Below are 11554 nucleotides of genomic sequence, written 5' to 3'. Positions count from 1 at the left end.
TCTCTCTCGTGTAATCTTGGAGAGTCCTAGCGACCTCCTAAACTTGTAACCCATGGTAAACTCTCAATATATACAGCGCCCGAGACCAAAGGGCTAAAACGCTTCCTCGAATCTTTATAGCTTGGTGTCACTAGGGCTTCCGAAGGCGGTGACTTCTCAGGCATGATGACAGGCGGGGAAGGGCTTTCCATCAATGGGTGTACCATAAGGCCACTATCGAGGTGGACGAGGTAGGCACCGTGGCCGCCGCTGCCACGGCCATCGTTGGGTTTGGTAGTGCAGGACCGGGCCATGGGGTAGATTTTGTGGCAGATCGGCCTTTCTTATTTGCCGTGGTAGAGAAGGGGACAGACGCAGTGTTGTTTCTTGGTCACGTGGCTAATCCTCTAGCTCACTAAATGAATAAATAATTATTTTATAAAATGTGGAATCCTTTGATTGTCGAATGAATTATCTATGAATTATTGTAACATTGTTCGTCGGTCATGTGATTAATCGTGCCACCTGATGCGGAAGACATGCCACAACGCTGTGTCTCACGAACCATTATGCCATATCGGCAAAAAGTGAGACCCATTTGTCATGAACATGCTCAAAATACTCGCACCCACCGACCAAGGGTTTACGCAAAAAAAACTATACAATAGTGTTATTGCCAGAAAATTTCGTAAAGTCATGTTTTCCGATCGTACTTCGTTAATGAATCAATCAGCCCAAAAAACAATTTTGGGAGGATTCTGCGCGTAATTGGAATCTTTTGGTTTTTTTTCATAGAATTCATTTGTACTCTATTTTGATGGAAAAAAATCCATCCACTCAAACCTCTTGCCAAAATTTTGTTTGTTTGTCTGAGCTATCAAATTCATTTCTATCCAAATTTCTGTAGTTTTGTAATCCTACAGAATACAAAAGGACATGTTACTCTACTCCAGCATTTTTCCTATTCATGTATTTTGAAAATGCGGCAAATCAAAGAAGGCATCATCTAACTATGTCAGATAAAGAGAACCAAACATGGCGCAAATTTTCTGTACAACAACAAAACAATGATAGGTGATGATATATACAAAAACTAGCTAGCCCGGTTACGAACACTCCTGGATCTAAATCGTGTGTTCATGATATTTTTTTTATGTGTTTGATCCGCGAAATTGAACACTGTCTGTTAGTCAGGACTCTAGAGTTTAGACTCATACAAAAACGCTGAAGGCGATAACTTGTGCATTGAGGGTAAAAACTATCAAGAGGAAATGTTTCAACTATAAGATGTTCACGGAAGGTAAGGCTACAATGTCACATAGTAATAGCTACTGAATTGTGACATATGTGAGCTAAACAAAGATAATGCATGGTTCGGTGCATTCTCATCATGGCCAAAATAGAACCTAACTTTTTTTAAGCTGACGTCCTTGGGCACTTTATTCAATAGGCGAAAGCATGTCTGACTGCACACACTCAATTAGGCAGCCAAGGATTACATCGAAAACCTGAGAAGTAATAGAAATGGCTAAAGCATGCATAGCTAAGCGGTGAGCCACGAATTACTGAATTAGTGAGACGACTTGAGAACCGCAGCTCATAAGCCTGGAACAAAGCACTGACTTTTTTCATCTCCCTTAGAATATGGACGCCGATTGATTTCTGGGATGACTCCCAGAGTCGTCGGACTTCCTGACATGTTTCAAGCACCACCCTACGTAGCCCATGTCATGTGCCAAACTAGAACCAAACTAGACACACTTTAATTCTACACATGAAGAAGAAGAAGAGTCCACGACCATGCAGTGAAGAAGAAGAAGAAGAAGAGTCCGCGACCATGCAGGTTTGTACCTTGAAGATTTGTCTGTAAAAATTTCATTAAGTCAAATTTGTACCGGGAAGAAGAAGAAGAGTCCGCGGCCATGCAGTTTCAAGCCACGTCAACAGGCAGCGAGAGGGGGTAGACCATGATGAATTCCTCTTAGTTTGTCATTGGGTAGGTCATGGTGACATACCAGACCAAGTTTGAGCAATACCCCACAACTTTAAAATGGCCAAAATGGTGTTATTCATTGGAGAGAAATCGTGAAATTGGACCATCGAAAGGGTGATGAAAATTAACCCAAACAGAATGGATAAGAAAAAGGGAAATAAATAACATGCAATAAGTAAATATAAATGAAATGCACCACATTATAAATCATTTTTTGCACTACAAAATAGGTTTGCAAAAAATCGAGTACATGTAAGCCGAGTGCCGTTTATCGGGTACTTGCCTTACATCTAGCTCCACCATGGAGCTGCCTGTGGTCTACATGATGTCCACGTGGAAACAATAGTTGCCGATCCCTAACTCTAAGCCGAATGCATTTGTTCTATGTGCCGAGTATTGTACGCAAGCCGAGAACCTTTTTTGCACCCACTCAACTTATTTGGACACAAGCCGAGTCGCTTTTTTTGCCGTGTGTTTGCCATTCCATACTCGGCATACGTGAATGTAAGTCGAGTACCCGTGTATCTGCACTCGACTTACGGCCTGCCATACAGCAACGTGTGACTTCCCTATAGTGAATACTATCATAGTAGGGGGCTGCCAAAGTAATTTTACATGTCCTTGATGTTTATGTGACCTTATCTCAGCAGGCAAGATTAATGCATGGCTGTGTGTTAGACGTGATAGGTTGTCCTACCGTATATACATATGAAGATGCCACAGGCGACGTCCTGCCTTCTCTAAACGACAGCGACGCCATGGGTCCTCGTCCTCTCCGTCTGCCGCTCCAGCAGGGGTGTTGAGATATAGATATAGCATGTATATTTTTTGTACAACAAGCCCTCCTCCTTCCATGTATAGTAGAGGACGTGGCTTTCCTATGTATCTATATATATGTGCATATTGCACCCGATCAATATATCGTGAGTTGCATAATATTCTACATGGTATAGTGCCTCTACGATCCCCTGCCCTAGCTGCGTCGCCGCCGCTTCCTAGCCGCCGCCGCTAGTTTCTCTCGCATGCCCGCGTCGCTGATTCAATCGCCGCCGCCGTGCTGCCCTCGTGCGAGTCACGCCCCTCCCACCGCTTCTGCTCCCTCGATCGCCCCTGCCTACTCGCGCTCGCCCCGCATCGCTAGCCCTGACCTCCCACTGCTTCCGCTCCCTCGCTAGCACCCCTGCCTACTTGCGCTCGCCCCGGCCTCATCCCGATCACCCCTGCCCACTACGCCGCTCGCCCCGCACGTCTGCTCACCCGCCGCTAGCCGCTTTTCCTTCAGCCGCTCGTTGGCCACCCAAACCCTAACCCTACCCAGCCACCTCCGAACCCGCTGCCATGTCTGGTTCCGATCTCTAACACCGATCCGCCGCCTCCACTCCTCCAGCCGTGCGTCCACCAAACCCCTTCGACTCCTCCGCCGGCTCCTCCGCTGCCACTCTACCAGATCCTGCCTACATCTGCGATGTTCCCATCGAACGCCGCGTCCTGGTCATCCTCTCCCACAAAGAGGCGAACTTTTATGCGTGGAAGACGTACTTCAATCTTCTCTTTCGTGAGTATAACCTGCAGGATCACATTGACGGCACCGCCAACCTCTTCGTCCTCAACCGTGACGCCGACTGGCTGGCGATCGACGCCACCATCATCAGGTGGCTCTTCCTCACCGTGTCCAAGGACATCTTTCACACCGTCGTTGGCGACAAGGACGATGCATGCACGGTGTGGAACAAGATCGTCGGCCTCTTCACCGACAACAAGCTCCAACGGATCGTCTTTCTGTAGCAGAAGTTTTTCGGGTGTCACCAAAATGACTCCTCCGTCGATGACTGCTGCATGCGCCTCAAGACCCTCTCCGACGAGCTCAACGACATCGGCTTCAAAGTGGGCGACGAGTTGCTCGTCTCCACCCTCACCGCCGGCCTCAACGAGGACCTCGGCAACGCCGCCTCCAACCTCACCCTCATGGCGAACCCTACCTACGAGCACGCGGTGGCGTATCTCCGTCTCGAGGAACGCCGGTTGAAGCATCTTCGCTCCCGTGTCGTTCACACTGCCTTCGCCGCCGGCTACGCGCGCGGTGGGCCCGCACCCGCGGGCGCACCTCCAGGCTTTCCGCCGCCATTTCCCTGCGGCTCCACCTACGCCGCCCGCCGTCTACGGCGCTCTATATCAACAGCGGCCCCCGGCTCTTCCCCAACACCCGCCGACACCGCAGCAGCAGCAACAGCAGCAGCCGCGCCAGCGGCGCCGTGGCCGCGGCAAAGGCCAGCAGCAGCAGCAACAGCCGCGCGCTGCGCCTCCTCAGCAGCAGCCGACACCACCTTGGGGGGGGGGCGGCCACAACCCCTGGATAGGAGTCGTGCATGCCTACACCATGCCCGTGCCCCGCCCCCCTGCTCCGAGCCTCCTAGGGCCCGGACCCTCCGGCCATCAGGCCTTCTTCGTCGGCCAACACTCGGGCCAGGTGCTCCGCCGACCTACTACTCCCCCGCTCCGGTTGGCTATGGTGGGCCGAACCCTAGCGCTGGGGTGACCGGCTACTCGGGCTACCCTACGCCGGTCTCCTATGACCCGGCTCTCCTCGCTGCACTTCATCAACAGCCTCCGGCCGGTGCTTATTCCTGAGGTGGCGACTGGTTTATGGACAGCGGTGCATCATCACATATGGCCGCTTATCCGGGTAATCTCTCTTCTGCGTCTCCCATCAACACCTCTTCTCGTATCATTGTCGGTAATGGTGCCGGTCTTCCTATTACTCATGTCGGTTCCACTAGTTTTCCTTCCACCTCTAGGCCACTCTTTCTCAATAATGTTCTTGTGTCTCCTGAACTTATTCAAAACTTAGTCTGTGTTCGCAAACTTTTTCGTGATAACTCTGTAACTGTGGAATTTGACGAAGTTAGTTTCTCTGTTAAGGACGCCCTCACCCGGATGGTTCTTCACCGCTGTGACAGCCCTGGCAATATGTACTCCGTCCAACCTTCATCATCTACATCTGCTGGACCAGTTGCTCTTTCTGCCGGCGTCGATCTTTGGCACGCCCGTCTTGGTCATCCTAGCTCCAACGCACTTCGTCAAATAGTTAGAGATTTTTCTTTTACGTGTAATAAAACGGATGCGCACTCTTGTCACGCATGCCATCTGGGCAAACATGTTCATCTTCCTTTTAGTTCTTCATCCACAGTTGCATCGTCACCTTTTGAGTTAATCCATAGTGATGTCTGGACCTCTCCCGTTGCTAGTAATACTGGTTTTTTATATTATCTTGTTATCTTAGATGATTATTCTCACTTTGTATGGACCTTTCCATTACGTAAGAAGTCCGAAGTTGCTGCCACTCTCACTGCCTTCTACTCTTACGTGTCTACGCAATTTGGTCGTCCCATTCTTGCTTTGCAAACTGACAACGGGAAAGAATTTGACAACACCACCATTCGCAACCTTCTTCCCACCCATGGCACAATTTTCCGACTCACATGTCCTTACACTTCTCAGCAGAATGGTCGGGCTGAACGCATCCTCCGCACTCTTAAGGTTTGCATCCGTACCCTCTTATTCCATCCTTACATGCCTCCCCGTTTCTGGCCCGATGCTCTTGCTACTGCCACCCTCCTCATTAACCTACGTCCGTGTCGCACCCGTTGGAATTTTACACCACATCACCTTCTCTTTGGGTCTCCACCCTCATATGACGGTCTTCCTATTTTTGGTTATCTCTATTATCCCAGTACTATCGCCACATCCCCTCATAAACTTGCTCCTCGTTCCCTCCCGTGTGTCTTTCTCGGTTACCCGGCTAACACCAAGGGCTATAGGTGCTATGATCCAGTCTCTCACCGTGTCATCACCTCCCGGCATGTTTATTTCGACGAGTGTTCTTTTCCGTTTAAACAGGAACAACAGGCGACTTTTCCTTCGATGCCCGGCCCCTCCTTGGCCGACTCTGTCCGCCTCGGCTCTCTGCCGTGGCATGGTGCTCCTCCTGGCCGTTTGGTGTTACGGCTGCCGTCTGCTGCCTTGCCGGCCTCGCCGGCATCTCCACCGACCTCGCCGGCTTCGACGGCGTCTACACCAACCTCGCCGGCATCTACACCGACCTCGCCGGCCTCGCCGGACTCGCCGGACTCGCCGGCCTCTGCGGCGGCCTCTGAAGTGGCGGGCTCGCTGGTCCCCTCACCCGGCTCCACGGCCACACGACTGGTTGCGCCGGCTTCTGCCGGGGCCTCTTCGCCCGGCCCGCCTTCGGCTTCTCCGGCTACTAGAGACGGGTCCACCGGGGCCACCGTGGTCCAACCACTCGTCGGCCCCGTCACCCGGTCCCGCTTGGGTGTCTACCGACCGAGTAATCGGTACTCATCGAAGGAGTATACTTGTGTGGCTTCAACGTCCATCTCATCACCGTCGCCTCTGCCGACCTCCGCCCGTACCGCGCTTCGCGACCCTTTGTGGTTTGCCGCGATGAAGGAGGAATTCGATGCTTTGCAGCGCAATCATACTTGGCAGCTTGTCCCACGTCCCCCTCATGCCAACATCATTACCGGGAAGTGGGTTTTCAAGAATTAGTTTCATCCTGATGGCACCCTTGACCGCCACAAGGCGTGTTGGGTCGTTCGTGGTTTTCGTCAGCGCGCCGGTGTCGACTTCACAGATACCTTTGCCCCGGTAGTCAAACCCGGGACAATTCGGACTGTTCTTCAGCTTGCGGTCTCTCGCTCTTGGCCAGTGCATCAGATGGACGTCTCTAATGCTTTTCTTCATGGTCATCTTGAGGAGCAAGTGTTCTGTCAGCAGCCTACGAGATTCGTCGACGAGTCTTCTCCAGATCATGTGTGCTTGTTCTCCCGGTCGTTATATGGGCTTAAGTAGGCTCCTCGCACGTGGTACCAGCGGATTGCTGCGTTCCTTCATCAGCTAGGATTCCGCTCCACTCGCTTCGATGCTTCACTGTTTGTCTACCACCAGGGTGATGCCACTGCTTTTCTACTGCTCTATGTCGACGATATCATCTTGACAGCATGCTCGACTACTCTTCTTCGACAGCTCACTGATCGTCTTCGTGCTGAGTTCGCCATCAAGGACTTAGGTCCTCTACACTATTTCCTCGGGGTCGAGGTTATTCGTCGAGCCGATGGCTTCTTTCTTCACCAGCGCAAGTATGCTCATGAGCTTCTGGACCGTGCCGGGATGCTTAACTGCAAACCGGTTGCCACACCTGCTGACACGAAGGCCAAGCTCTCTGCCACAGATGGTTCTCCCGCTTCCGATGCTCCGTTCTACCGGTCGATTGTTGGTGCACTTCAGTACCTTACTCTTACCCGCCCGGAGCTTCAATATGCCGTGCAGCAGGTGTGCCTTCATATGCATGCTCCTCGTGATGCCCACTGGACCGCGGTCAAGCGCATTCTTCACTATATCCGCGGCACTTTGGATCTCGGGTTGTCACTTCAGGCGTCGACCTCTTTGGACTTGATTGCTTACTCTGATGCTGACTAGGCTGGCTGCCCCGACACACGCCGCTCGACATCCGGCTATTGTGTCTATCTTGGGCCATCACTCATCTCCTGGTCGTCCAAGCGGCAGCCCGTTGTCTCCCGCTCCAGCGCTGAAGCGGAGTATCGCGCCGTCGCCAACGTCGTTGCTGAGTGTTCCTGGCTTCGTCAACTTCTCCATGAGCTCTTGTCTCCGGTTGATAAGGCCACGATTGTCTATTGCGACAACGTCTCCGCGGTCTACCTCTCCACCAACCCGGTTCATCATCGACGCACCAAGCACATTGAGATTGATATCCACTTTGTTCAGGAGCAGGTTTCTCTTGGTCATGTACGCGTGCTACATGTCCCTACCTCCCAACAGTTTGCTGACATCATGACCAAGGGCTTGTCTACTGCATCCTTTGAGGAGTTTCGTTCCAGTCTTTGCGTCGACCATGGTGCCGCTTCGACTGCGGGGGGTGTTGAGATATAGATATATCATGTATATTTCTTGTACAACAAGCCCTCCTCCTTCCATGTATTTCCATGTATAGTAGAGGACGTGGCTTCCCTATGTATCTATATATATGTGCATATTGCACCCGATCAATATATCATGAGTTGCATAATATTCTACAGGCGGGAGCGGCCAAGGACGCGGTCATCATCTTGGTACGTAGATAGGATAGGCATGGTTTTCTGTCAGAGGTACTGCATCAATGGTGGAGACGGCACCGCGTCGGAATAATCTGCTTCTACTCTTCCTCCATCTCGGTGATGTTCTAATGAGCGGCACCGAGGAGCAGGTGGATCGGTCTTCTTGCCGGTCTCTAGCTCTGGTGAGATTTGTGTCCGATGGTCAACGCACGACACCCTCCTTGGTGGCGTTGGTACCGACCGTTGCGGTTGTGTTTGGTGTTTTGCAGTGGGGTGCATGGATGGCGGCAAGCAGTGACATTCATTTTCTTCAACCACGTCTGATGTAGTTGACAGCTCTGGGATCTAGCGGACACAGGGAAGAACCCCGGCCGACGTGCCACAAAGTCTCGGTCTCATCGCTTGCGGCGGTCCGGTTCATCGGCTCGAAAAGCATCCTTATATGTGAAGGTGCTCCTACAGGTCTGGGTATAACGGCAACTCCCCTCTTTCTTCAGTGTTGCCTCGGTGACTGCGGAAGATGAAGGTGGACGACGTTTCGGCATGGCACAAGATTCTGCCGGAGTGAAATTTTAGTTTTACTTCTTGTAGAGTCTTTGATGTAAAATTGCAATACATTTATGTATGTCTCTTGTGGTGATTTAATCTTTGTAATCCGTTTTTCTCATGAAATATATGTGGGTACTCCAGTACAGATGAATCGTGGAGGAAGTTGACGTCCGGAAGGAAGCGAGAAGCCGCTCAAGTCGGTCAAGTTTTTCCTTTCAAGGATATAAGTCGGTTAAGTATTTTTAGGGAAGGGTTAAGTCGGTTAAGTGATGTTTCCATAAATAAATTGCACCTAACCCTAACCCCTGCCCGCCGCCTGTCTCCTGATTCCGGTCTGAATCTGATCGTCTTCAACATCTGATCGAGCTGTGATCCCTTCTGAATCTTACCGCGAAGGCGCGATCAAGCACACGGCCAAGCGCAGCGATTCCGATGTCGCCCATCGGGAGGTTCGTGCTCTTCTTGACCCTGTTTGCTGCATGGCGCCTCCGCTCGACCTTGTTCGCCGAGGCGCCTCCAGCTCCTGGTGTCGACTCCGCGTCCGCGATCGGGAACGCATCGTGCGTGGCCCTTGCCAGGGAGGCCGGCGTCCGGGCGGAAGGTGGCACCGGGCGCAACTTCGTCATCTCGCCGCTGTCCATCCACGCGGCGCTCGCTATGGTGGCCGCCGGCGCGCGGGGCGACACGCTTAGAGAGCTCCTGGGGTTCCTTGGGTCGTCTTCGCTCGACGCGCTACACCGCGCGGCGGCGACCGAGCTCGTCGGCAGGCTCAACGACATAGCGCAGACGTCCTTCGCCAGCGGCGTGTGGGTCGACCGGAGGTGGGCGCTAAGGCCAGAGTTCACGGCCACCATCGCGTCGCGGTACAACGCCACGGCGGAATCCGTGGACTTCGTGTCGGGGGCCGAGCAGGCGAGGCAGCGCGTGAACGCCTTCGTGGCGGACGCGACCAACAAGCAAATCCTCGAAGTCCTGCCTCCGGGCTCCGTCAACTCCGTCACGGCAGTCGTCCTCGCCAACGCGCTCTACTTCAAAGGGGCGTGGACTCAGCCGTTCGATGTCTCTACCGCGCCGTTCCACATCCCAGGCGGCACCACCGTGCGCGTGCCATCCATGACGACAAGCGAGTCACAGCACATCGCGGTCTACCCAGGCTTCAGGGCCCTCAAGCTGCCGTACAAGAACGGCGTGCAGCAGCAAGCTGAATTCTACATGCTTATCCTACTACCGGACAGGGATACTGTCAGTCTTGCCGATCTGTACGACAAGGCCGTGTCTACGCCGGAATTTTTCAAGACGCACACACCAACAGGGAAGGTTCCAGTCGGGCGGTTCATGGTCCCCAAGTTCAAGTTCACATCCGAGTTTGAAGCGTCATCCGACATGCGGAAGCATGGTGTCACTAGGGCTTTCGAAAGCGGCGGCTTCTCTGGCATGGTGACTGGCGGGGATAAGGGGCTTGCCATCACCACGGTGCACCATAAGGCCACCGTCGAGGTTGACGAGGTAGGCACGGTGGCCGCCGCTGCCACGGCCGTCGTAATGGGGTTTGGTAGTGCGGGTCCAAGGGCACCACAGGATCTGGTCGATTTTGTGGCGGATCGGCCTTTCTTATTTGCCGTGGTAGAGGAGGGGACAGACGCAGTGTTGTTTCTTGGTCATGTGGCTAATCCTCTAGCTCATTAATAAATGAATAAATAATTATTCTGTAAGTTTGTTTGCCGGTCATGTGATTAATCGTGCCACCACCTTCGTGATGCGCAGGACATGCCACAATGCTATCTCTCGCGACCGTTAGGCCATATCGGCAAAAAGTGGAACCCATGTGTCATCAATGTGCTCAATATTCTCATCCGCCGATCAGTGGTTTAGGCAAAAAGTTTACCGTAAACATACTGTTTTTGCCAAACAAAATCGTAGAGTCAGTCTTCAATGTGGTGGTTTTATGCTGTTAACTCGATGAGGACTAACGTTGTCGCTGAGATGTAAACTTTTCTTATAGATCTCCGCATGATCTAAAGATGACAAAATAAAAATTATATGCAATGTTATGTGTTGTTTCTCGGTTAGTATACAAACCCCATTAAAGATGTGTTACTACCTCTTAGTGTGGGCTAATAATTAATATCTTTCCAAAAAAACAGTATCATGAGCTTGTTGATGCAAAGCAACCATTCTTGAATACTTATACAGTTTTGCTAAAGCACATCTAGATGTGCCATAAGTATTACACATCTAAGTCATATGTCATTGATCTTGCGTTGAGATTCGTGTGGATATTTTTTTTCTTTTTTCTTTTCCTCTTTATACTTGATTCACTCACTTAGATGTGCAATAACTAGAGCACATCTAGATGTGCCCTAGACACACCCATACTTATACTTCATTAAAAAAATTGATGGGAACGCCTCATGGCATTTTATTCAATTTGGGGTAAAGTAACATCATGGAGTACAAGAGGTAAAAGAAAAGCAGGCGTTAGTTCTACCTAGTCCTCACAAATTTTAGAATCATAGCATCTTCTAGCAAGAAAATGGGCTACTCCATTGGCTTCTCTTGGACAGTGTTCGAAGTTGATCCCCGGAATGTTATGCGCTAAAAGAAAGCAATCAGCTAGTATCGCCGAGTGAGGGCTCCAGATTTCCGAATCTTCATTGCATGCTTGCACTAACTCGAGACAATCAGACTCTATCTGTACATTACGGCAGCCCAGTCTGTCTACCAGTTTTAATCCACTCCTTAGTGCAATTGCTTCGGCCGCTTGCGGACTAATTGTGTTGTCAATCAGTTCTGAAATCCCAGCCACAGCTTCTCCCCTGGAAGTACGCAGAATCGTCGCTGCCGCACCACTGCCATCCTTGAAAAAAGATGCATCTATGTTAAGTTTATATATGTACCTGGT

The 11554-nt window shown here is 51.4% G+C and overlaps 1 protein-coding gene across 1 annotated transcript; it reads left to right on the top strand.

Moving 5' to 3' along the window:
* The first annotated feature begins 8984 nt into the window (after positions 1-8984).
* LOC119298282 (putative serpin-Z12) lies at positions 8985-10338 on the top strand. Its single transcript, XM_037575744.1, has one exon. The coding sequence runs from the start codon at positions 9085-9087 to the stop codon at positions 10336-10338; it is 1254 nt and encodes a 417-aa protein (XP_037431641.1). The 5' UTR covers positions 8985-9084.
* The last annotated feature ends 1216 nt before the right edge of the window (positions 10339-11554 follow it).

The sequence above is a fragment of the Triticum dicoccoides genome, chromosome 5A (assembly GCF_002162155.2).
Source record: "Triticum dicoccoides isolate Atlit2015 ecotype Zavitan chromosome 5A, WEW_v2.0, whole genome shotgun sequence".
Classification (NCBI taxonomy): Eukaryota; Viridiplantae; Streptophyta; class Magnoliopsida; order Poales; family Poaceae; genus Triticum; species Triticum dicoccoides.
The sequence above is the reverse complement of the archived record's forward strand: the minus strand, read 5'-3'. Positions and strand labels throughout refer to the sequence as shown.